This window comes from Numida meleagris, chromosome 2 (assembly GCF_002078875.1).
Source record: "Numida meleagris isolate 19003 breed g44 Domestic line chromosome 2, NumMel1.0, whole genome shotgun sequence".
NCBI lineage: Eukaryota > Metazoa > Chordata > Aves > Galliformes > Numididae > Numida > Numida meleagris.
In genome coordinates, this window is record NC_034410.1 from 59,750,370 (window position 1) to 59,776,879 (window position 26,510).

General features: G+C 43.1%; 1 protein-coding gene across 2 annotated transcripts; it reads left to right on the top strand.

Annotated features, from left to right (window-relative positions):
* Positions 9,933-20,354, top strand: RBM24 (RNA binding motif protein 24). 2 transcript variants are annotated; one of them, XM_021387917.1, is made up of 5 exons: positions 9,933-10,474; positions 10,892-11,015; positions 12,037-12,091; positions 12,293-12,369; positions 18,257-18,446. In XM_021387917.1, the coding sequence occupies exons 1-5, from the start codon at positions 10,307-10,309 to the stop codon at positions 18,307-18,309; spliced, it is 477 nt and encodes a 158-aa protein (XP_021243592.1). In that variant the 5' UTR covers positions 9,933-10,306; the 3' UTR covers positions 18,310-18,446. The 2 variants fall into 2 exon arrangements, with proteins under 2 accessions (XP_021243592.1, XP_021243591.1); XM_021387916.1 differs by lacking the exon at positions 12,293-12,369 and having other exon boundaries at positions 9,936-10,474; positions 18,257-20,354.

The window sequence follows — 26,510 nt, forward strand, 5'->3', positions numbered from 1 at the left end:
CTGAGAGTGCATGAACCACACAGAAGTTGATTCCTGGATCCAGAGCTGCAGTACTGAGATGTTCGTGTGACAGGTAATTAGCTGCTCACTAAGAACTTTCCCCAGAAGCTTTCCATCAAAATGGCTAAGAACTGGAGGGACTAAAGTGTGTCTGAATGAGCTTTCCTCTGTATTTCTCTTCACCTATCCACTTTTCTTTGTCTTTTCTACTATCTTACTAATGTATGTGCACTGGTCCACTGTTCTATGAAGCTTTCTATGTCAACTGTCAGTTTTATCCCTTGTAATAGTAACTAACTAGGGTTTAGCAGCTCCTGTTTTTCATTAGAATCCCAGTATTTCAGTTTTTTTTCCTGCTTATCTTGACTGAAGTCTAGGTGCAACCTGATGTAACTGGGTTTTGTTTCACTGCCTTTAGCAGAGCTCCACCAGTTTGGACTGGCAGATAATTTTTTCACAGTGGTATTCTTTTACTACCACTTTTTGTTTTGTTTATGAAATACAAGAAAGCAATGAGTTATATGGGTCTATCAGTCCAGGCTACATGTGTATGGCTTAGCAGGCAGCTCTCACCACTTGTTCTTCCACCAAATAACAAGATGAGGGAGGGTATAAGACATTTGAAAAATGTGCAGGTGTTGGACAGAGAGGCTAGTGCTTCTCATAGAGTCATCCGGCTGTTATGCCAAGCAAAATAACATCAGTGCGGTTTTGCAGATTTGTTACATACCTGTCTCATAGTTGCCTGTGGCCAGGACACATGAATCTGGTGTATAATGCTTCAACTGCTAAGCTTCAGCTAGTCTACAAATCTACATTTTTTCCTTCCCCTGATGCTGACATTATTAGTTGTCATTCTACTGACTCTACATGTTCACATGGCAAGTGTGGGAGCTTCGTGCTTTTGGAGGTGCAGCACTCCCTCCGTGCATAGGGCATATGATCATCATAGGGCAACATCAGGTCTTGCTCTAGCACTGGGATGGACTATTCACTATGGCATTCATGCTTTGGTGTTCATAAGCCTACTGTCCTTCCCATGTGTTCCCCCACCAACAGCATGTGTTCACAGAACCCTTTATGGATGCATTCAACATTCTGTGTACAGTTATCATTCACCTCTGCTTCATCTGACATACCTATTACTTTCTTACATATAGGCAATATGTCTTTCATACACAGTTTCACAAGCTTTGAATTTTCTTTGCTGAATCACTGAAATTTTGTGTCAGCTCTTCTACTGCCCTTGAAAGGGAAGAATATCCACATCAGCTTGAAACTACCCTTGGTAGTACCTTCTATATTTGGTGATTTAATTGGGAATAATGAAGTTACAGTAGCCAAAGATTACACCAATTAGTGTTCAGATATTATAGAAAAAGAGACTTTGGAAAACAGTAAGATTAATAGGTTTCAGGGGAAAAAATCCTACATCCTAATGTCCTCCAGGCATACTGCCAGGAGAGACAAAGGAGGAGCTTTTCCAATTAAGATTTCTCTAACAGAAATTGACAATTCAAGAACTAATGATAGATACTGTACATCAGCAAGAATGAGAAGATAATGAGGATGTTGAGGTTTCTAGGTTTCTCAAGAACATGAGAGTGCACTGCCTACTACTGTACGGTATGCTTTCCAGATGCAATCAAACTATTGCCCAAGTCACCGAGCAGAGCACTGGTGAGACACTCTGCTCCTCTCTGTAACAGGATGTGGTTGGTGGATTAGAAGACAAAGCCATGTCTGATGTTATTAGCTGAATGCTTTCACAGAGCTATAGCATTATGGAACTTCAGCAGAAATGTCTCACTGACCAAACTGATTGTCTTTACTAGTTTAACAGAAAAATAATTACTTCTCTTTTCAGCCCTACTCAAAACCCATGGAGTTTTAGGCACTAAGCATTCTAATAATAGCAGTAGCAAATCAATGTGTGTGTGCATATATGTATATATAAATATACAGAGAAATTCCAAGTGCGTTTACTTGATGGTGTACTGAATGTTCTGAAGACCTTTCTTATTTACTGAAAAAAGCACCAGCAAGAATGAATGGCGTGCAATATAATCAGGGGTCTTTGTTATTTTCAGAAACCTAATGAATGAACACATGACATCCACCGCTTTTTGACATGACAGGCATATGGTGTTCATAAATAAATAAAAAGCCTGATGATACAGTTAGGTTGATACCAGTGAGTGGTAACATTTGGTAAGCTGGCAAGTTGTCTACTCTATCTTACCTTGACAGCAAGAACACAAAATATCTAAGTAAAAACAATTAATTGCAACTGATAGCTTTTGCAGTGTCCTCCAATGAAGTCACATTACTAGGTTCCAAAAGAAACACTAGACTGCTTTTGAATGTATAGCTTCAGATATACTTACAACAACCATTAAAATTATGAGGAAGATATTTTTCAGCCACAATATCTATATGCCTGGTAGACTCACAGCAATATCAAAAAGTGAAGCAGGACCAGGTGCCTACATTTTACTTGCACTCAAAACTGAGATTCTGAAAGTGCCAAAATAGCCACCTAATGGACAGGCACTGTTCTTGGGTTTTACAACGGTGGTGCTTACTGAAATATGATTGACCCAGGTTCAATTTTCAAATCTCTTTACGGCCTACAGATCCCAGTTTCTCATCTCTCCCAGGAATGTTCTACATAGATCTCTCTTTCCACATTCTCACTGCTTGCCTGAAAAATCACACTTTCACTAGTGGCATCACTACTGCAAAATTTGGAGGAGATAGGAATATATGTCTTTCTTCCGCACTTGCATTCCAAAGCTACAACCTGCTCCCTAGCTGTGAGTCATCCCAGTGACCCATCCCCAAATATAAAATACAAATTATTACAAACAATTGAGATAATAACTATGGTGTAGCCACCCACAAAACTCACTGCAGCAAACCAGATGTGGTACAATCCTTGCCTTTAAATCTTCAGATCCACTAGTCTGACTGCAAACTTAGTCATACATCCAGTGTAGACAGGTAAACACCAATCAGTCAACAGCTAGCCCTAGAGTCATCCTCCTCTCAGAATTCATTCAGCTTCATCAGTTTCTTGTGGTACCTACAGGTTCCACAGGACATCAATCTTCAGGCTTCACTGTGCTGAACCCTGACCTATAGCAAAAGGATACAAGCCCTAATCAGGCTGGAACATATCTGAGTTGGGTATAATCTGGAGGATTGACCCTTCTGGGGTGTTTGTGGATCCCTTGGATTAAGGCTAGTTTAAAATTTGAGGTCAGGGTACAGTTTAGGAGAGAAGCATACATTTTATTCCTGAACATGGAAGTATTCAAATGGTCTTGAACTGATTTCCAGATAACTGAGGTCACTTCCCTTTGGGAAACATGGAGTTAAAGTGATAATTAAGACTTAGAAAGAGTTGGAAATATTTTGTTTTCTGATGGCTGCTTAAATATGATATAGGCTGGTACTGTAGTGCCAAATCAGCCTTAATTTTGTCACAGGATAGTAAAGATCACCATTGTGAGAGTCAGAGGGCTGTGTTTGTTTTTCATAGGGTATGCAAAAATACAGGCTCATGTTGACAATACTGAATGGACTAGAGTTAGCTGCAGAATGGTAGGGGTCACCTCGCTGGGATTTAGGCTAGAATTCCTGAGGGATCCTAAGGCTCAAAATTTTCACCCTACGTTCTATCAGGACCACCAAAGTAGGAAGAGGTTTAATGCTGGCGGGGTGAAAGGGTAAAACTGAGTTTTGAGGGGTTACCCTTCAATAGTAGGGGTTCTCTTCTTGTGTTTATTTTAGTGGTATGGTTGGGCTAAAGGAAATAATGGTCAGGAGTACTGTATTTATTTCTGAATTTTACAGGAATTGTCATCTGTTAATGGCCAGGGACATCTCTCCTGGTTTTAGAAAAGAGAATCTGTTAATATGCTGAAGTAAGATGAAAATTGCTATGGAATATCTTAAGGCTACAGTAAGTGTTTAGTTTTAGGAAAAACTAAGGTTTGAGGGAGAACTATATGGAGAATTGTGTGACCATCTTAATCCTTGAGAGAATATCAAAGAAGAAGAGGGATGGTATTAGACAGATTGCACACGATACTCACAGCAGTCACCTCTTTTAAATTAAACTAAATTCCTGGTCAACTGGAGAGGTCCCAGAAGACTGGAGACTTGCCAATGTGACTCCCATCTACAAGAAGGGTTGTAAGGAGGATCCGGGGAACTACAGGCCTGTCAGCCTGACCTCGATGCCAGGGAAGGTTATGGAGCAGATTGTCCTGAGGGAGATCACGCGGCATTTGCAGGACAACCAGGGGATCAGGCCCAGCCAGCATGGGTTTGTGAAGGGCAGGTCCTGCTTGACCAACCTGATCTCCTTCTATGATCAAGTGACCCGTCTGGTGGATGAGGGAAAGGCTGTTGATGTGGTCTACCTAGACTTCAGCAAAGCCTTCAACACTGTCTCCCACAGTATTCTCCTGGAGAAGCTGGCAGCCCGTAGCTTGGACAGGTACACTCTTTGCTGGGTAAGGAGCTGGCTGGAAGGCCGGGCCCAGAGAGTGGTGGTGAATGGAGTTAAATCCAGCTGGCGACCGGTCACGAGTGGTGTTCCCCAGGGCTTGGTGCTGGGGCCTGTCCTCTTCAATATCTTTATTGATGACCTGGATGAAGGCATTGAGAGCACCCTCAGTAAGTTTGCAGATGACACCAAGCTGGCAGGAAGTGTCGATCTGCCTGGGGGTAGCAAGTCCCTACAGAGAGATCTGGACAGGCTGGATCTCTGGGCTGAAGCCAATGGGATGAGGTTCAACAAGACCAAGTGCCGGGTCCTGCACTTTGGCTTCAACAACCCCAGGCAATGCTACAGGCTTGGGGCAGAGTGGCTGGGAAGTTGTATGGAGGAAACGGACCTGGGGGTATTAGTCGATGCTCGGCTGAGCATAAGCCAGCAGTGTGGCCAGGTGGCCAAGAAGGCCAATGGCATCCTGGCTTGTATCAGAAATAGTGTTGCCAGCAGGAGTAGGGAAGTCATTCTCCCTCTGTACTCAGCCCTGGTGAGGCCCCACCTTGAGTACTGTGTCCAGTTTTGGGCCCCTCACTGCAAAAAAGACATTGAGGCCTTGGAGCGTGTTCAGAGGAGGGCAGCAAAGCTGGTGAGGGGTCTGGAGCACAGGCCTTATGAGGAGCAGCTGAGGGAGATGGGATTGTTCAGTCTGGAGAAGAGAAGGCTCGGGGGAGACCTTATCGCTCTCTATAACTACCTGAAGGGAGGTTGTAGTGAGCTGGGGGTCAGTCTCTTCTCTCTTGTAACTAGTGACAGGACAAGGGAGAACAGCCTCAAGTTGCGCCAGGGGAGATTTAGGCTGGACATTAGGAAGTACTACTTTTCTGAAAGAGTGGTCAGGCACTGGAATGGGCTGCCCAGGGAGGTGGTGGAGTCACCATCCCTGGAGGTGTTCAAGAAATGTTTAGATGTTGTGTTGAGAGATGTGGTTTAGTGGGGTTATTGGTGGTAGGTGGATGGTTGGACTGGATGATCTTGTAGGTCTTTTCCAACCTAGCTAATTCTATGATTCTATGATTCTATGATTCTATGATTCTAAATAGCTCTGGCTAGCTGGAAGATTGGTATTAGACTGTGTGAGAAATGAGATGATAGAATTGCGGTTCTAGATTTTGCAAGGGATGTGGTCTCGTTGGCAGTTTCAGTTCAAGGTTAGGAAAAGAAAGGCAAGGACTGCTGGTATTACATGTGAAGCTTGCAGGAGCCAGTGAGTAGAATGAGGTTTAGCACACAAGAAAATGTAAAGGGTGACGATTTGGGCTTTGATGGTTGTGCTCACTCTCCTGAAACAAGACTCGTGTTAGGATTAAGAATCAACAGAGCAGGTGTTAGAACACTGAGTTTATTTCTGAATTCTGTGGGAACTATATAGTCAGTTGGCAGCTGTACCTGAGAGGAATGGACTGATGGAATGGGTGAAAGCTTTCTAGGACATAAGGGGTTGAAGATCTGCTGTCATTTCTCCTTTCTGCAGGGGCCACTAAAACGTAACCCTGACCAAACCTCAAGTTTGCTGCCTTCCACAAAAGCATCTTGTACATCAGCGAGCACCACTCTTGATTTTGATCCAGATTAATTTATTAGCACCTCCTGCCCAGAACCCTTTATCTCAAAATTATGGTTGGGCCTGTCACTTCCACCCAGACAAGATTACTCATGCCCTAATCATTCCTGGAAGTATTTGTGTACCATGGCTCTTCCAAAGGATGGCATGAAAGCCATTCCCATTTCACCTTAACCCAAAGTGGGCACTGGATCCCGTGGCTCCAACTCCTTGTTAGTGCTCATATTAATCCTATGGATCCAGCAACAAAGTTATTCTGCCCTTGGCTTCTCAAGTTCTCTGAACTGAACTCAACGCACAGAGCAAAGAACTAACCCTGCTGCTTCTCCCAGACAAATTTTTTGCCCTGATCAACAGAAGGCCCCAGCTCAGCCTTCACAGGACTGTGGTTTCCACTGCAACAAGCTCAGATTGACAGCCCCTGTGAACTCTAAACAGGATTAAGGTAGGTGACAGAATTCAAGAATGGAGGAAGAGTTAGAGCTACTGTGCAAAAAGGAAACAGAGGTTCAAGAGCTAGTTTTACTGCTGCCTGGGGAAGAACTCCTGCAAAGGATGTATGGGTTTAGAAAAGGATCACTGTGCTTTAGATAAACAGACCAAGAATGAGAATGGGAAAATGAAGATAACTAGCCTTAATCTATGATTACGATGAAAGAATAGATTCAGCTTTCAGAGAAGATAGATGGATGAAGTAGAAGAGGTGATGGAGTAGAAAAAGCTGGCAGTACTAGTTGGGGAAAATGTTTAAGAAAGGTTTGCTCAACTGAATTTTAAACTCATGACTAAAACAGGTATGGGACAGAAGGAGGTGAAGATATATTTTTGGTTCTTGTAAGGTCTGTAAGTCTGTAGCATGATGGTAGTGTTGTAGTGCAAGTTAGGTCTATTCCTGTGAGAGTTACCTTTCCTTGTTGAAGACTATGATTGCTTGGAATCACATGAGTACCTTAGGAGAGAAGGACCAGAAAAGGCTTGTTCGTTGCAGGAACCCACAAGGGCTGCAAAAGCAGTAAGAAGACTGGAGACATCGAAGTGAATTAAGCTGTGTTTTTTCTTTCAGAAATGCTTCCTGGAGCTCAAGTTAATTATGTCACTGTAGTTGTGTTTGATTTGCAACAGAAGGACCCAAGCGAGTGCAAGGGCTGGCTGATGAATCCTGTCTAAATATAAGAAGTTTGCCCTTTACTAGGATATAGATGTGGAAAGTTAAGTTTTGTTTCTGGATCCTGGAAGACCAGCTGTTTTGGCCTCAGCCAGCCAAAATCACCAATCTTCCACTCAGGCTCAGTTTTGTGTTGGGCTGCGGATACAGCTTGGAACTGGTGAGACTGATCATCTCCATCTGTTGCTGTGGGCTTTATAGGCTAGAAGGCTGGGGAGAGGGCTGCTGCCTTTGCAGATGCAACACACTTAAGATTGTCGGCAGGAAAGAATTTCTTGAATGACAGCTAGAGGTAAGGACAGATTTCTTAGCTGTACAGCAGGCAGTTGCAGGTTTGGAGTGGGAACTTGGACAAACAGGATAGAAAGAGGATTCAGTTGCTGAAGTGAGATCCAAGATTAAAGATACCAAAGCAGTTTGAGTGTTCTGTCTATGCCTGAAATCTGTAAGTCCACAGGTCTGGTATGCACATTGACAGTATGAAGTCATTGTCCAATTACAATAAACAAACTGTATTTGTTACTGGATCCCAAGGGCCAATTAAGCTGAAAATTGGTTTCCAAAAACCCCTCTATTGGATCAGATCCAGTGCCAGGTTTGAGGCTTTAAGGAAGCTTTGTACTTAAGATCTACTAGCATTAGGTAGGCTGACAATATTTGGAGGATGGATGATGTAGTTAGCTGTAAGAGATCACGCTATAGCAACCAAAAGTTGATGAGCAAGAGAATACAGATAAATCTGGTGTTTGGAATGAAAGAGGCAAATTCCTCAATACAGCTGCAATTCATTCTGGGATAGCCAAGCATTGCTTTTCTGGCCTTAATGCAGGAGTCTATATAATGACTGCAAAACTAGGCTAATTCTCCATTCCTGCAGACATCACAAGACAAGCAGGAGTAGTGGGCACAGAAAGGGATAGGGAATGCAATGGGATGGGCTATGGATGGTTTTAGGTGAAGTTCATCCTTTTGGTCTTCAAAGGAGTGAGAACTCTACTCTTAAGCAGTATGTGCTGTAGCACTCTAGGGTGCGCTGACACCTTGAGTAGGGCTACTATGTAAGTTAAGTTCAGGTCACTGAACCAGAGCTTAAGGTTTCAATTAGCTGTTGGAGCAGAACTGGTTGTGTCATGATTAACTCAAGGTTCCAGACCACTATGAGAATTATGCTGGGAGACATCTTGGGGCAGAGTTAATGGCCTAACTGGATTCAGGCCAAGGTTAATGCCTTGTCATCACAGGAAGTGAAAAGCAACATTTATGTCTGGATCACAGAATCACAGGATGGCTGAAGTGAGGGGCCCTCTGGGTCCATCTGGTCCAACACTCAGAGCAGGGTACCCACACCCATGTCCAGGAGGCTTTTGAAGATCTCCCACGATGAGGCTCCAAAATCTGTCTGGGCAGTCTCTGCCAGTGCTCCATTACCCACACAGCACAGAAGTTCTGCCTGGTGTTCAGAGGGAACCTCCTGTGCTCCAGTTTGTGCCAAGTGCCTCATGTCCTGGCACTGGGCATCACTGAAAAGAGCCTGGCCCTATCTTCATCACATCCTCCCTTTAGGTATTTAGAGACATTGATGAGATACCTCCTGAGCCTCCTCTTCTCCAGGCTATAAAGTCTCGTCTCTCTCAGTCTTTCACCTCTCAGGATCGTGCTAGGTTTGCTAAGCTTAAATCTCAGTACTAACATATTAACACAAATGGTTTAATCTGCAGAATCTGAAGGATGGTGTAGGCCCTGGGGTTAGTTTTAGTGACAGCACAGCCTGGCGCTGCACATTCTGTTCTAGGCCCTTAGAACTGGTACAATGACTGCTGAAGAAAATCAGACAGGGCCAATATTAGATATGGGGGAAGCAGGGCCTAAGACTAGGAGTGCTGTCATTACAGGTACCATTTGGTACTGGAGGGACTGAAAAGTTCCTGAAAGCCATTTCTGGAAACCGGTGCATAGCTCCTTTTTATTAAGGAGAGAGGACTTCACAGGGAAAGTCTAACAGAAGCACTAGGAGAAAGAGACACTAGTAGTTATGAAGGCGTTGTGACCACAAGAGCATGGTTCAGAAGTCTATACACATGTGCACATCTGTTTTCTCCAGTCTGTAACCTTCCTCCCATCCTTCCCGTCTCCCTGTGAGCCTCCCTCCCCCCCAGCTCCCATAGCCCTCCGTGTCCTTTCTTTTGTTCCGCCGCATCCTTTTCAGTGCAGCACGGGGCCGATGCAGCAAGAGAAGAGGAGGGAAGCAGCTTTAACAATTGCTTCGGCCCTGCGTGCAGAACAATACCAACCACCAGCCCCACATTAACAGTAGTAATGGAAATGTTTGTGGGGCACGGCTTTGCCAGCTCGGGGTGAGGGGCTGGTGATGTGGCCGGGGGTCACCACCGGCATTTGGGTTGGGATGCAAGCATCCGGGGGCTGCCGGCTCGCAGCGGTGACCCCACAACCCCTCCGGCGCTGCCTATATGCCCGAGCTCGGGGCAAAGCAGCCTGGGGGCACGCGCAGCCTCCCCGCCCGGCCCTCCGGCAGCAGCCCTGGCCCGACGGCATCCAGCTGTTGCCGCCAGCTGTGTGCCAGCCCCGGCCGGGCCGCGGCCGAGCGCGGGGGCCGCCCCGCCGCCGTCCCCGCCCCTGCGGGAGGAGGAGGAAGAACTGAGAGTGCCCGACCCGGTGGCTTTTAGTGGGGGGAGGCCACTCGCTGCTTAGCGCTCCTCCGCCCGCCGCCGCTCCGCCGGGCTGGCCGCTGCCCGGCCGCCGCTCTTCCCGTCCCCGGCACCTACCTCGAACCCCCCGCGGGCTGCGGGGCTCCGCGCCCGGAGCAGGAGGCAGCTGGGCGGGCAGAAGCACCGGGGAGTCGCGCCGTGACCGGGTGGCGGGGAGAGACGGGAGGCAGAGAGGAGGAAAAAGAAGGCAGGAGGACAGCGGGGGCTGACTCTGGGAGCGGGTCTCGGCGCCCAGGACCCGCACGCCCCGGCGGCCACGCGTGGGTGCAGATCTCAGGGCCGGGCGGAAGATGCACACGACGCAGAAGGACACCACCTACACCAAGATCTTCGTCGGGGGCTTGCCCTACCACACCACCGACTCCAGCCTGCGCAAGTACTTCGAGGTGTTCGGCGACATCGAGGAGGCGGTGGTCATCACCGACCGGCAGACGGGCAAGTCCCGGGGATACGGCTTTGTAAGTGCGGGGACGGCTGCGGTCGCCGTCGGGAGAAACTTCTGCAGGGGTCTCTGCGTGGGGAGCGGGAGGGTCTGGAGGCTCTTCCTTTTTCTTTCTTTCCTTCTTTCTTTCTTTCTTTTTTTTTTTTTCCTCCCTCCCTGCTGGGCACTTCGGAGAGAGGCGGGGGGAGGATTACTGAAAAAGGAGATGGAGGGCGAATCCCGTCGCTTCTCGCCCAGCCTGTTGCTCCCTGATACGGCCGCGCCGGGGGTTATCTGCCGCCGCCGGTGGAGCTGGGCCCGCGCCCTCGGCGTCTGCCGGCTTCCCCGGATCGGCGGGGCGAGGCGCGGGGAGCCCCGGGCGGCTGTCCCGGGGCGGGGGGCTTCCCCCGGTCGCCCCGAGAGAGAGAGCTAACGCGCAGCCTCGCCCCTGAAGGTCACCATGGCCGACAGAGCCGCTGCCGAACGAGCGTGTAAGGACCCCAACCCCATCATCGATGGTAGGAAGGCCAACGTCAACCTGGCGTACCTGGGTGCCAAGCCGAGGATCATGCAGCCAGGTGAGGACGTGGCCCTGCGTGGCTTGTCTGCGTGGGTTCCTGAAGGGAATTAAACTTTTGGAAAGGTACTGCTGGGCCGTACTTCCCCGAAGCATATTGGGTGGTCAGGTGCACTTTTATCTCTACATGCAGCATGTAGTAACTTTGTGGATATTTGTTTAAGCGCCAAAAGCAATCGGCGATAAAATATCCCAAGTTCTCCAGGAGGATTTGCACAGTTCAGACTCTTCCTTGGCTGTTCCTGCTGCTGGGAACGTGGTGGCACTGACCATTTACAGTATCACTGCAGGGAAAGAGTGGCCTAGGAATGAATTGCTTCCAGTGTTGTGCGGTCTTATTAATACAAACAGTATCTTAAAGGAAAGTCCTACAACAGATGGGAGCTATTAGAAGGATTTTAAAATGAAACAGCATTTCCCAAGGCCACATCTGAGCCAATCTGAGGTCCTTGCCACTTCCCAAAGTGCTGCTGAGCACCCGGAGATCTGTGAGCACAGCACGTGTGCATGTCCATGCTCTGAAGGTGCTGAGCCCAGGGAGCACTGTGAGCAGTTCAGTGCCCGCACAGGAAAGGAAGTCTGTGCTTGGGCGTTTGGAGAGCAGAAACAAAGTTTAGGATTTGAGCCCCTGCTAAATCCTCATGTGGAGAGGGCTCAGGTTTAAGTCTGTAGAAAGGGCACAGATACACCGATGGCTAAAAAGGGCCATATAGATTAACATTAAGGACCAGAATGGAGGAGAAAAAAAATAAAAACTAATGAAAACTTCACGCTTGTTATTTAGCCAAAGTCATTCTTCTAAACACCATTAGTGAAGCGTGAGCTTCACTGTTTTAATTTCTGTATGGATGTCTGTGTGCGTGTGAGTGTGTAGGGACTGATGCAGTTTGCTTTCTGGTTTGTGGTTCTCCAGCCTTAGAGACACCGCCACTGGAGGCTGTTACGCTGCGTTTGTGTGCGTGTGTGTGGCAAATAGCCAAAGGAACGCTCATACAGAGAATGTGATGTGTTTTCGTTGGTAGGTTTTGCCTTTGGTGTTCAGCAGCTTCATCCAGCTCTCATACAGAGGCCTTTTGGGTAAGTCTGTTCAATGGGACCTCAAACAGGGGAGGAGAAATCTTTTTAAAGAAATAAAGAAACGGAAAGAAAAAGTATGATCCTTGAAGGCCTCTGGCAGTAGCATCCTTATAAACACAGCAGCAGTACTGCAGTTTGCAGACTTACAAACGTATGCCCGTAACTGTGCTCTCCTTGTCGGTAATGTTTTGAATGCTGTAGCCGAGTCAAGTTGTGTGGGACGCGTCCCCTCCACCTAAGCAGCCTGGTCCCGTATGACCCTATGATAAAACAAGGAGGTATGACTTTATGCAAGATTGCTGTGCCCCGTTTCTCTTTTTTCAGCTTGACTCAATGTTATTTATCTCTTTCTAATCTGACAGGGATCGTTTACAGTTAAGATAACTGATCAGAAGGATATGATGATAAGAGGTGGAATAGTTCTGTTTGGAATTAAACTCTGTAACCAGTAGACTCAAACACAAACAAGCTAAAATGGTGATTAACGATGCATGTATGTTTTTTTCATATAGTCAATAGACCTCCGTGTGCTTTTTTTCATTTATTTATTACAGTAATGAAGTGGTGTTGATAGCTAAACTGTGTGCTTTTATTTACTTGAAAGAGCTGTAGTGAAAGTTTTTTTTTGGGGGGGGGTCTTTTTAATTTCGTTTTTGTTGTTGAGGAGTGACTTTGCCATGGGGAGCAAAGGGCCTTTTTTGTTTCCTTGCTTTCAAGCTGTAGCTTGTGACTTTTTTAACCTTATTTTGTAGTGAGTGCTAAATGGTGTGACTTCTTGATTTTTTTTTAAGTAAATCAACATATTGCTTGCATGTTCGTAATTTTGGGGGGGTTTGTTCTTGGGAGGGGTGTGGAGCTCCTTATTAACAATGTGCGTCCTGTTGGGCTTTCTAATTGGAGATTTTTTCCTTCAGTCTGACTTTAATACGTAGCACATTTCTCCTTTACTCGAGTACACTGTTCCTAAGTATTTCTAACTCTTGCTTCCTATAGGCATATAATTAGGAGGTGAGGTCCGCTTGAAACTTGCAATACAGTGTCACTTCACTAATGCACACTGGCTGAGAAACTCATCGCAAAATAACACATATCGCTAATTAATGAAAAAGCTAACAATAAAGTAGGGAAAATGCGTCACAACTGTATTTTGTTCCTTTGACCAGAATAGCTTCAGCGTAGTGTACCTAGCTGCTATTAAGCAGGAATAGCTTCTCAATAGTTTGGCTCATCAAAAGTGTAGGTAACTTTTCCCATCCTCAAAACTGTAGGAAAAAGTTTTCCTAGAAGCCTTATGCACTTTTGGAGGAGAATGTTTGTTCTTCTGAGACGTTTGGGGAGCTTGTGGAAAACTTCTTGTCTTTTTTTCTTCTTCCTCTGCTGTACTTTGTTTGACTTCTTTGGAGTGTGAGGAGATGGCAGTGTATGTGCAGTGCTCAGTGTGTGACGCCAGCACTAAGGAGGGCAGGAGGTGGAGTGCATGGTCTGCAGGGCTGTTACAGCCCTGTTGCAAAGAGGAACCAGTGAACTGCCCGGGGACCAGCCGTGGAGAGACTGAGTATTTGCTGAGCATAACAGAAAAGGAGAACCTGTGCAATCTGTTGCTTAAAGGCCTGTGCAAGTGTAGGGCTCCTTCTGGCTTTCCCTACCCCGAGCCAACAATAGATCATTTCAATCTTGCTTAGGTCAGGGAAATTCTTCCAGCAGACTGAATGAGGTTTTATTTCTAATGCAAAGTATATAAATCTGAGGAGAGGAATGTTGGTACCAGGGTCATGTATATATCAATTTGGTCATTTTTAATCCTTGCTTTTTGCCTTTCTTTTGCTATGTACAGACAAAGGAGATTACTAAACCTGCTTCCCCCTGAAAATTTCCAATTGCATGCATATTTTCTAAGGGATATAGTTTAGATTAGGAAGGACAGCATTCATTAGGATAAGTGATCACCTTCATTCTCTGTGTTCCTTGACAGTTCTGTTGGGCTGTTTCAGTGCTTACTTGAATCTGTGTTTATTTAAGAGTTCACTCTCAGATGATGCTGCATGGATTGCACTGAAATATTTGGTCACCTTAAAGCTTCTCCACCTCCCATGCAGTTGCACTTAAAAAAATACATTTTACTAATATGCTCTGTTAAATGTATTGTAGTGGTGATTCGTTACCAACACTCTGCTAATTCATACACAGAAGCTGCAAAAGTTTTGTTTTGTTTTGCATTTTCCCTATCAGAGCACAGATTAGTAAGGTGCTGCCATACTCTGGTATGGTCAGCAGTGTTTTGTCACAATTGCTCACCTACATGGCAAGAAAGTAATCGGAGTACGTCAAATTACTTAACTGAAAAGATGCAGAAATACAGTATTCTAAATTAAACACAACGTTTATTGCAGTGGAGGGAGCTAGCAACGACATTAGCTTCGATGCATGAAGGAAGCTGTTTGGTCACAGGACTGGTTATCTACAGCTCTGTTTTCAGGGTTATTTATTAAAATACTATCTCTGAATTCAATAGGAATTTAAGGAGAATAACTTTGTCTCCTAAAACAGGTTTTCTCATTTTGTTTACATAATTTTTATTTTAATATTGGTGGAAAAATACGGGGTTATACAGAGGGGCTGGTGTAGGATATGACTCGTTCTGTCAGAGAGAGTTTGTCCCTTTATTTTTTTCTAGAACTTGTAGTACCTCAATCAAAATGAGGACATTCCCGTTCCCACTCTTTTTAGTAAGATCAGAGTTAAATCCCAAGTTAATAAGTCTGTTATCAAATGGTTAGCTGATACTGCCTGCTTGTTATTGTCTTCTATAGTCCTGACTACAGTCAGGCAATTCCACCTTCCTTAAGAGAGAAGGAGAAGCCCTCTCTTAGTTTGTGATCAGGAGGCCTGGTAATCTGGATCCAGGGAACGAAGCCAGGACAGTCAGAAGTGAGCCCGCAGAGTGCTAAATGTCCTCTTACTGTTATCAGATACAAATTCAAAAGAGAGCACGTTAAGGGTATGTCTTGATGCTTCTGTGACCTGTTTTTGCTATCAGGAAAGCTGTTCATTGACTACAATCTACTTGGTAGTTATGCTCACAAAACCTGACTGTGGTCCAAAGCAAAACATGTCATTCAAAGTTAAATAACAACCTTCTCAATAGTGTAGCGTTGAGATTTCAATGATGTGTTACTACGGCTGAATTTCTGTATGACACAGCTCTCTGCATTAGTCTAAACTGTCCTTTCCTTTGAAACAATTAGCTGTCACTTTATTATTGCTTATAGGATTATTTTAGGAGGTGTTAGTTAAAAACACATCTTCTGTTGTAACAACAGGGGAAGTCGTAAGGCACATGGCAAGTGTGGATGTCATTTCATTTTGAATATCCCAAAGCTATAGTTGCTGCTAAAGTTAAATGTGGCTTTCCTTTTCCTTTAGTGCAAGAGCTTAAAACAACAAATACATGCTCCAAAATAAAAACTCCTGTCAGGAAAGAAAGCTCAAACCATGTGCAATTCCCACACTCTTACTTTCAAGAACAAAGCAGCAGCTTTTATTTAAAATTATTGACCCTAAGGATATCCAGCACTATGAGGAACTGCTTTTTCAACTTTTGACCTAGCAGAGCACTAAAAGCAGTTAGGTTCTGAATGGCCACGGTCTACACGTGCTGGCTTCTGCAGTAGGTAGAAATTTACTTTGGCCATATAAAGCCGTTTCACTCGACTCAAAACAGTTGTAGCATGACAGATGATCAAAAATAGCCCCAGTGCAGCTTACGCTGTCAATCATCATGTGTGAAATGGCATGGTGGTGAGGAGCCTGCACAGGGTTTATGTTTGTTGTAGGGTAAGATGTGGCAAAAGGGTAACGTTTCATAACTTCACCACCTGTTAGTTTCTTGGCTTAATAAAACAAGTCATAAGAGTTTAAGTGGGAGCACATGTATCTGTCTTGTTCAAGGATCCGATCAAGTGTCCTAATGCCCTAAGAAAATTTTAGTAATGTCAGTTTGAGACAACGCGAGCACTTAGATAAGCCTTCTTGCTGTATCATTTCTGTTAGAATTATTCTATTTCATAAATGCCATACATAAAAATTCCTGTGATGTGATGTTAAATGGTCTCTTACATGATGCAGAAGAGGCTCTCAGTGTCTTCAAAGTTGGTTTTATTCCTCTTTACTTAATACTTAAAAAACATGATGTTATATTTATTGAGATTGCTCTTGGCTGGAGACCAATACGAAATGCATGTTCTTGCTCATCCATCTTGTATGGGGAGCTCAGGTAATGATGTGTATTTAAATGCACGGAGCCAGCTTAAATATGCTTCAAATGCAGTTCTGGCTAGTCACTTCATAAATTAGGTGAGTTTTAAAAACCCAACTTAATATCTTATGTTTTCTTTCCCTTCCCCCCCCTATTTGTCATTCTCTTTTTTTTTTTTTTTCATTTCTCCCTTCACACAGTAGGAAGTGAATTCCATTGACATGCTGGGTTTTTACAATTGTGGTGTTCATACCTTAAACATGGCAGCTGAAGATCTCTCTCTGCTAGTATTCCTATTCACACCACTAGCTCTTTTTTTAAAAAAAAAAAAAAAAAAAGGAAAACCAGGTTGTTCCAAAGTCTGGTTTCCATGTATTTTAAACTATTACTTTGCTATGAATCTAGGTGACAGTGTCTCTTCTGATTGAAATGCTTCCTTGTTGACAATTTAAGTAAATCTTGATGTTATTTTAAAAATTAAAAAAACAAAAAAGCTTTCCATTAGCACTTGCAATTGGAGGACAGATTGTACTACTGCAGGTTGCATCTGTGCTACAGTGCACTAAAAGGCTGGTGCAGTCTTCAGAGTTGTCTGTAAAGGTAAATTTCATTATTAAATTGCAGTAAATTTGCACAAGCAGTTTTACATGCATTTATAAAGATCCATTTTCTGGAAATGAGTTACAAGCATGAAGGACTTCTCAGTGGAAATCCAGATGCAAGACAGAGCTATGAATTTTAAATGAAAATTATATTAGATGCATCGTTTTAAAAAACTGTATTATGTGATAAAACACAACTTTGAGATGAATTTGTGTGTACACTTCTCTTGTGGAGAAGACGGGAAAGTGTGTGTACTGATTTGTTCAGAATGGTTGTTGCTTAAGCCATAAATTTGTTTGCTTTTTTTTTTTTTTTTTTGCTTCTGTTAAGCACCAGATCTATTTAGACTTAATCCTATTCCCACCTTCCAAAAAACTCTATGCTGTATGTCTTGCATAGAAATAAACAAGCTGGCACAAAACAGGACAGCAGTGGCCTGATAATCAAACAGGTTTGACCCTTGTGTCCTTATGAACTTTTTAAAAGTGTGATGCACATGTACTTAGGAGTCACTGTTATGGATTTTAATAGCATCTATGTAGCTTCCCTCAATGGCCTCTTGTGACGGAGTGAGCTGCACTATATTTCGTTTGGAAAGTGTGATTCTTGCTGTGTTTACCACACTTGTGAACTTTATTTAAACTCCTTTGTCGCCTGTGTTGTTGGTTCTTTTTTTTTTCTTATTTTTAATAAGGGTGACTGAGGTTGCAGAGAAATTAATGTGTGCTGAGTCTGCATAGCAACTTAAGTAGGGTTGCCACAATATACTTTTCTTTCCTGCTCCCCCCAGAACACTTTACATAAAATCAGGGTTAAGCCATTTTGTTGCCTTATTGGCTATTGTCAAACTCATCGCAGTGAGGCTGTCAAACCGCTGTGTTACTAATAATAACAGTACTCACAGGAAATAATTTCACTAAGAGTCAAGTAGTTCGGTGAGAAGCAGGATCATGAAAACCACTTGAGGTGTTCTGAAAAACAAATGCCGCCATCAAGCTTACTCCTTCAGAGTTGCCTTAAACTGACATCAGTAATCCTGGTCCTTCTAAAGGTGTTAATAACATCCCACGTAACATCCTCAAGCAACATTAAACGCTCCTGTTTAACTCGGCTATAAGGCTGTGCTTTAGAGCAACACACGTTTTCAGGCCAACAAACTGATAACTGGTCTGTTCCACCTAGTTATTGTGGCAACCCTATGCACATAACAACAACTAAATTGAGTTTGTCTGACTTCGGAGTATGGATATGACGCTTAGGCGCTAACTCGCCTACCACCTCTGACTCCCTCTCCCATCTTTCAACAGGATCCCAGCTCACTATGTCTATCCACAGGCTTTCGTGCAGCCCGGAGTGGTAATTCCCCACGTTCAACCCGCAGCAGCCGCTGCTTCCACTACACCCTACATCGATTACACCGGAGCTGCCTACGCCCAGTACTCAGCCGCCGCGGCCGCCTACGAGCAATACCCGTACGCCGCCTCTCCGGCCGCCGCTGCCGGCTATGTGGCAGCGGGGGGCTATGGCTACGCGGTGCAGCAGCCCATCACCGCAGCGGCACCGGGGACGGCGGCTGCGGCGGCTGCGGCTTTTGGCCAGTACCAACCCCAACAGCTGCAGACAGATCGTATGCAATAGCAGATGGACTCCCGAGGGAAGCTCGTTCTTTCTCTTCCTCTTTTCGGCCTTCCAGTATAAGTAGTTGATCAGAGACAATTGATGTTAACTAAGGAGCTTTAAGGAAAGCGATGCTATTGCGAAACTAAAGATTTTTATTCCACTGTCTTCATACAGTATGCATCCAAATCTTGTTGTTAGAGGGGAGGGGTAGTGCGGCATGTCTAGTTTCAAGTATCGATCCAGAAGAAAATGGGAAAAATATACTGTACTGTCATGAAAGAGTGGCAGGAGTAGCAATGGGACGTCATATTTTGAAAGAAACAAGAACCAAAAAAGCAAAGGTGTATTTTTACAGTATCAGGGAAGCAAAACTGCCTTTTATAAGTGAGAAAGTGGTATTCAAAAAGTTCGAACCAGGGGAAAAAACTGAGTCAGCAATATGTAACCTTAATCCATTTTAAGAGGAAACAAGCTTAAAGCACTGATTGTCCTTTGTAGCTTTCAGAAGCTGTCTTCGTGAGATAGCATCTTCCCACCGTTTCACTAACGGGCATCGAACAACCCAAGGAAGATGGCCTGCTAGTAAGATGGCGGACAGGCACCAAAGTTATTTTCTTATCTGTCCTCTGGATGAGTGGAACTATGGAGCAAGTGATGTGGAAGTAAGGGGTGCAACAGCTGTAGAGACAATCAATAACACAGACAGTTCTGGACAGAACACATCACTCATGCTCATGTGATGAGCTTGTCACATCCTAATCCCTCGCCCCATCCTGTTTCACTTTTGGGAAACTTTAACTGCTGGTGTCAGCTATTCTGATTCTAAAATAGGATCAGCCCTTTACTACAACAGCCTTCTCTTTCTATTTATTGCATCTATTCGTAACTTGTGAATAAAGGCAGGAAGAAGCTTAATGAATTAAAACTTTTAAGAACTGTTTTAAGGGAATTTTCTTTTCTGAAACCATTTGTACAATTTTAATATCTATTTCAGGATTATATTTAAAATATTTATTAGTGAACATACATTACACAAGGCAACTTTTGTTACCAAGACTGCAGTTCTTGAAGGGTTAATGGTATGTGATTTATACTGTGCCTTAATTGTTATGCTATTTAAAAAGAAATATTTATTTTGAAAGTTTTACTATGCTGCGCTCTAAAGAAAGCAACTTTAGATGTGACACTGTAAAATTATGTATTCATCTCATGGCATAAATTATTTAGTAGACTTAGATGTAGCATATTAAATATTAACCTAATTAACTAAGGATGTTGACTTGGATTTATTTAAATTCAGTATGTGCACTGTATGAGGGTACTCTTAAATTAACACTTTTTTAGGATTTTACATTAAGTATTGCTAGTTCATTCTTTTTCCCTCAAATAGTTTTTCATGTAGACCTCTCAAATACATTAGTGCAGTTTTCTCACTCATCCGTATGTAGACTGACTATTTTTCCCTTTGCTAGGAAATGCTGCTTTACATTGTCCTGTGAAACTACAATACTTGCAATTTTTATTCTTGACCGAAATGGAATTTAATATTTTACACTGTATTGGATTTTTTTATACTTGAACAATTTCATACAAGGGAAGACAGGATAGCATTTTTATGGACTTTATCCAATGTCACTGGATTTATTTTAAGTATTCTGAGTACTAGCCAGTGTTACAATGTAGACATGACTCTTCTGTGCATATTATTTATTCAGTATGTATATTGCTTTACAACATTTCAGATCTTTTAATCTATTCACTCGTATTAAAAACAATTAAAAAAATGTTGTTGCATCCTGTCTCTTGATGTTTTTGCTCAAATTGTCTTAGATCTTGTCTAGCTAAAATTGGGGGCCAACCTTTTATATAATTTTCCTGGTCTGTGAGGTGAACAACATTGTATGCTATGCCTTTAAGTGCACAAACTGTAAACTGTATTATATGGAGGAAACTCTACAGAGAAAATGGAGAAGATCCATCCTAAGAGTTATCGTAAAATAACTGAGAGTGGAAGAGACTTTGGGAGGTCATCAAATCCTGGACCAGGTTGCTTATGCCTTTGTCCAGTTCAGTCTTAAAATCCTCCATTCAGAGCCTGCAAAACCCCGCTAGGCGAACCATTTCGCTGCCTAATTGTCCACATAGTATCTTTTTTTTTTTCCTTTATCTAGCCCAAGCCTCCCTGTTTACTTATGACCTTCGTCTCTCATTCTTTGGCAGAGAGCCCAACCCTATCTTCTCAGTAACCTCCTCTTAGCAACTGGAAACTTGCTGTTCTCTTCTGTGGGCTGGACAAACCCCATTGCCTGAGCCTCTGCTCTTAAATTTCATGCTTCAACTCCAAGCCATCTTTATATTCTTCCAGTGGATTCATTTGGGTTTATCAACAGCTTTCATACACTGGGGAACTCAAGACTGGACTCACTCTGCCAGATGTGGTCTAATGAGCACTGACTGAAAGGGAATTACCAATTCCCTTCATCTGCCACCTGTGCTCCTGTTCATATGGTCTAACATACTTTCGCTGCTGCCGGGGTTTGCCACTAACTCACACTCAGCCCAGCATAAGGCCTTCCATGACCTTTCCAGCAGAGGTGTTATCAAGCCAGCCATGCTTTATCCTGTGCAGGGTCCTAGTCCATCTGAGGTGCAGGATGCTGTATTTGCCCTCATTGAATTTCATGGGGCTCCTGTTGGCCCTATCCTCTAGCAAATATGAATCTCTCTGAATGGCAGGCCTGATCTCAAGCACATCAACTACACCGTCCATTTAGTATCATCAGTGATAGCCTTAAAGTATTCCGTCCTGCCTCTTCCTCTAGATCACTGATAAAGACATCAGATAGGACAGCCCCTGTGGAATTCAATTTGTAACCAGCTTTCAGGCACAGTGTGAGCCCTTTTGAACATCAGTCTGGTCAGGATTTTGCCTGTCCAGACTGAAACGGCTGAAATTGGATGCAAGGATTCTGTGCAAGACTGCACAAAAAGCCTTGCTAAACTCAAGGTAGACCTCTGCTTTCCCCTTATCCACAATGAAATCATTTAATCACGGGAGGCAATTGGGTTGGTCTGGCACAATTTATTCTTGTAAATTCATGCTGACTCTTCCCAATTACCACCTTCTTCTTTATGTACCAAGAAGTTACTTCTAAGATTGCCTGCACTGTGTCTGTCCCAGAAACTGACTGTCCTGCAGTTCTCTGGATCCTCCTTGCCCTGTTGAAGATGGGTGCGTTACCTTTCTCCAGTAATGGAGATCCTGATCTCGGTACCCTTTGAAAGATAGTGAGCAGCCTCACAATGACAACAGCCAGCTCTCCTATTACCCATAGCTGCAGTTCATCTGGTAAGTGGCAGGAATCATATAATGGAATCATAGAATCATGATGCAAGAGACCTTAAATACCAGCCAGTTCCAACCCCCCTGCTGCAGACAGGGTTGCCACCCACTAGATCAGGCTGCCCAGGGTCTCATCCAACATAGCTTTGATTGCCTCTGGGGATGGGGAATCCACAGCTTCACTGGGCAACCTGTGCCACACCACACTTTTGAGTAAAGAATTTCCTTACCTAATCTAAATCTCCTCTTTTAGTTTGAAGCCATTCTCCCTTGTCCTATTACTATCAGAATGTGTAAAAAGTTGGTCTCTCTCCGATTTTTAAGCTCCCTTCAGGTACTGGAAGGCCACAGCGAGATCATACTTGAGCTTTTTCTTCTCCAGGCTGAACAAGCCCAGCTCTCTCAGCCTGTCCTTGTAGGAGAGATGCTCCTCTGATCATCTTTGTGGCCCTTCTCTGGAGTGCTCCAACAGCTCCACACCTCTCTTGTATTGGGGGCCCCAGGCCTGGACACAGTCCTCCAGACCTCACAAGGGCAGAGTAGGAATGCTACTTTAGAACTCTTAAGCTCTTCTGTGTTGGGCTGCTCTCAATGAGTTCTCCCAGACTGTACACATAACTGGGATCGCTGCAACCCAAGTGCAGCACCTTGTACTTGGCCTAGTTAGATCCTTGGCCTCATTAGATTCTTGTGGGCCCACTTTTCAAACTTGTCCAGGTCCCTTTGGGTGGCATTCCTTCCTTCTTTTGTATCAACTGCACCACTCAGCTTAATATGTGTCATCAGCAAACTTTCTGAAAGTACACTCAGTCTTACTATCGAAATCATTCATAAAGATGCTGAAGAGCACTGATCACAAGAAAGACCTCTGGGGGCCACCACTCATCACTAGCCTCCACCTGGACATAGATCCATTGACAGCAATCCTCTGGCTGTGACCATCCACCCAATTCCATTTTCTACTCTCTTCTACCATTTCCCCTCCATGATCTTCCCTAAAGAAGGTCTGCCCATAGGACATGGTATCAAGTAAGAATTAAAACCAGACATACCTCTGGAAGGAAGAGGGAGAGCACAGATGGCTCATGAAAATATGTGGTACAGTAATATCTTACTCAAACTAGGATACAGAAGACATCTTTGCCCTACACAGATACACCTCTGCCAATCCTGAGACCTACTCCAGCCTCCATTCAGAGGTGACTGATAGCTGAGGGTGGGGTGTGACAGGGAATGCTTGCTGCCCTGGAGGAGGGCTGCACTGAGCTAAGCCACAACAGGGTCAGAGTAAGCTTATGATTCAGTTCATAAAGGCCAATTATATGCTGGCTCTGTAACTTGACAATTTAAATAACCTCAGCAAAAATGTAAATGTGCAAGTTCTACTATCAAACCTAGTTTTGGACATACAACATGAACACTACCTTATTCTTGCTAAATGTGTACACAAACAGGCCTCTGGATATAAAATATATATCAGTAACACTTCACATACACAAAATGGAAATAGTTCATGCTACTAGGAGATAAAATAACTGAGAAACAGCAGCACTTAATTGTGAAATGCTAATACTCAGCAGAGATGTTAGCACTTTACTTGAGAAATGGCATATATGCAAGTAGCAACATGTTGCATACAATACATCTTCCAGTTGTGTTACCAAAGTCTTCAAAAGAGGTTTTATATGGAAAAGTGACCAGCTCTGAGTTCCTTGCAGAGTGGGATGGAGAAGGTGAAACTAGGAACACGTTTGCTCGGCGATGTGTAGATTAAAAAGTTGTCATGCCTTGAAAGGTTCCATAAATGAGCTGAAGCTGCTAGAATTGCAATTTTTCTGAATGTTTGTATTTTCCTAACAACTTGTGAACATAACTTGGCATTACTAGAGTTCATTGCATCTATTTTTTATTGCATTTTTAAAACAAGTGAAAGGAATATATTAGGATTAAACTATGATGCAACCATTCATAGCACACCTTAGCCTCGCTAATCAGATACTGAGACTTTTCAATCTGAGCAATCCCCTAGTTCTGCTCTAAATATGCATCCTATTGACTAGCAAGGTTATACAAGATGCGCACTAGAAGTTGACTTCCAGCTATTCCAAGTGTATCCTGAAAACAGTAAGGAAATGTTCTTTTAAACTAGTTTATTACTTCATGCCACCATACTACTAGACATAAGGGTCCCAAGATACAGGTTCTTTGTAATATTTATATTATACATACTACATTTAGCAAAACTAAGAAAATATGTTAAGAGTAGCAGCAACTAAAGACTTTTAGGGCTTTGAAAATAGTACAGTAATGGATGAATTTACATTATGCTTACTGTGACTGATGACTGGGCTTTAGAAGTTTGTTTGTGTTTGGTTTTTTTTTACTCTAAAGCCCAGTCAAAAATTATAAGAACAAATAAACTTGACATCGTGTCAAAGAGTAAAGAGAAAACTGCAAATATAACTGTGCTCAAGCACACAGATGTGCATATAGAACAATTATCTCCTTCTCTCCACTTGAGGAAAACAAACTCCTTTTCCCAGTTCAATGTGCCAACTTTGCTGTGATAAGTCCTGAATATGGGCAAGATTACTATATCATTATTTTTGACCTAGTCAGTCTTGGAATAGGGAGGAACCCACCAAAGTCTACTTCATCAACAAACATCTGAAAGTCAACAGTTACAGAAATCCAAATTAATTGGCAAGAGGTCTCTGAGACAGATACACTCTTTAGCTCGATATTATCATGTTAAATCTTTGGACAAGACTTCTTAGGTGTGTCTGCTTCTTCTCTCTCTAAATGTGGCTGTGGTGGGTCATACGTTCTCCACTTCCAAAGAGAGCAAGGGCTCTTGTAGATGCCTATGCAGTTCCTGCTTAAGAGTGAGTAGAACCTGTCAGTTACATTGAGACAAGCCTCCAGTGTTTCATCTCAAACTTATCTGAACTTTAACAAATCTGGAAAAAAAATCTTTACAAAGGAACCCTTCATACCCACAATTCACCTTCTTTTGAATTTATTTACTTCATTTGAGGCCAGAGTAAAAAAAATGTCAAAATGGCTAAACTGACAGAAGTAGTGTATGAGGAAAGCTCAGTGATTCTTCTACCTGCCATTCATTTGTGAATAGAGCTTTGTCACTGAATTTGCTAAGGACATGAATCAATCTTTATGACACTCCTGAAGAACTGAAAAAGTTTTCATCTGAAGGACTGGAAAAGTTTTCATCCAGCACTTTTATTGTTGTGTTTTTTGGTGGTTTTTGTTTTTGTTTTTTCTGATCTGTAGTAATGAGAAAAGTAATACAATTAAGAAAAATAATATTTTTTAAAAACCTTTTTGTGTTTTGTTCATTTTAAAAAATAGTTAAAACTACTAAAAAAAAATTGTTTAAAAGAAAACATCCCTTTAAGAAAGTGTTAGAGTAGAATGTCCTGATTTTTCCTGACACAAACCATTACAATTGAATAGTCTCCAAAAGAATTCTGCATCAGTATATTTTCCTGCTGCTTCAAAGGGAGGACTGCTTATTTGCTCAAGGCTGTGAGTGCCATACTGTTGCCAAAAATTGGGATTCCCAGGCTATTTGCTCAAACCACTGGAATTCTCCTAATTTGATCACTAAAAATATTTCTGAATGAAGACAGAAATAATGGAAATGTAGAGGCAAAGCTTGTTCTTAGACAAATGAAATGCCAGTAGAAATACTGTGGACGGGCAATTTGGGAATATTTTATACTGATAAGTGGACACTGGCAAGACAAAAAAAAACCCATGAACATAAATATTGCAGTTAAAGCACAAGGTTTTTTTTGAAGTGTCCAATTGTGGTCAGATTCAATTATAATGTAATTTCTTCATCAATGCTAATGATGAAGGGCCTTAAATTGGGCTGGCCTCTTTGACCAGTGTGCTTTCTTCCACAGAAGATGGAAGATGGTAAGTAGCACATCCGTGCAATAAGGATGTCCACAATCCCTGTTTCTCAACACACAGTTATGAAGCAGTGCACATTCCTAGGCATGAATATATTTTACATACCCTACTTAAGGAAGATGTGGTCTTCATAAATCAAACATTAGGTAATTACAGTATGCAAGTTTAAGCATTATTATTTTCCAAATTTTATCAATATTGGCTTTTTTTAAATTAGTGAATAATTTTATCAAATAAATACACTTATTTCTCATTTTCTGTAAAGTGCATCCTTTCACTAACTAGAGTGCCATCATAATTTATATCTTTCATGCAAGAGAGAATATAAAGATGTCTAGGCTTTATTCTTCTATATATGTCACCAGTTCCACTTACGCTATTGTATCTTGAGACAGGTTTTCACCTGACCTTATCAAGAACAGCGATTTTCCTGCCTACTCTAACAGCACCTGGAATCTTCCAAAATAAATCAGAATCCAATGTAAAGCTCCAGGAGCAGTGGCTGAGTGTGAAAACAGGAGCATGTCCTTCATCCCCTACGAGGCTTGTGTGGGAAGGGAGCTGGTCCTCCTTGGGGTTGGTACAGCTCAGCCAAAGGCCTGCAAAGGGCGCATAGCAGTTGAAAGGCTTTCTTGTGTGAATACATTGGTTTAGCTTAA

Bases quoted from the DNA above. Each gene is read 5' to 3' on its own strand.
- RBM24 (XM_021387916.1), top strand. From the start codon at position 10,307: ATGCACACGACGCAGAAGGACACCACCTACACCAAGATCTTCGTCGGG. The intron at 10,475-10,891 runs GTAAGTGCGGGG...TCGCCCCTGAAG, and splicing joins AGTCCCGGGGATACGGCTTT to GTCACCATGGCCGACAGAGC. The intron at 11,016-12,036 runs GTGAGGACGTGG...TTTCGTTGGTAG, and splicing joins GCCGAGGATCATGCAGCCAG to GTTTTGCCTTTGGTGTTCAG.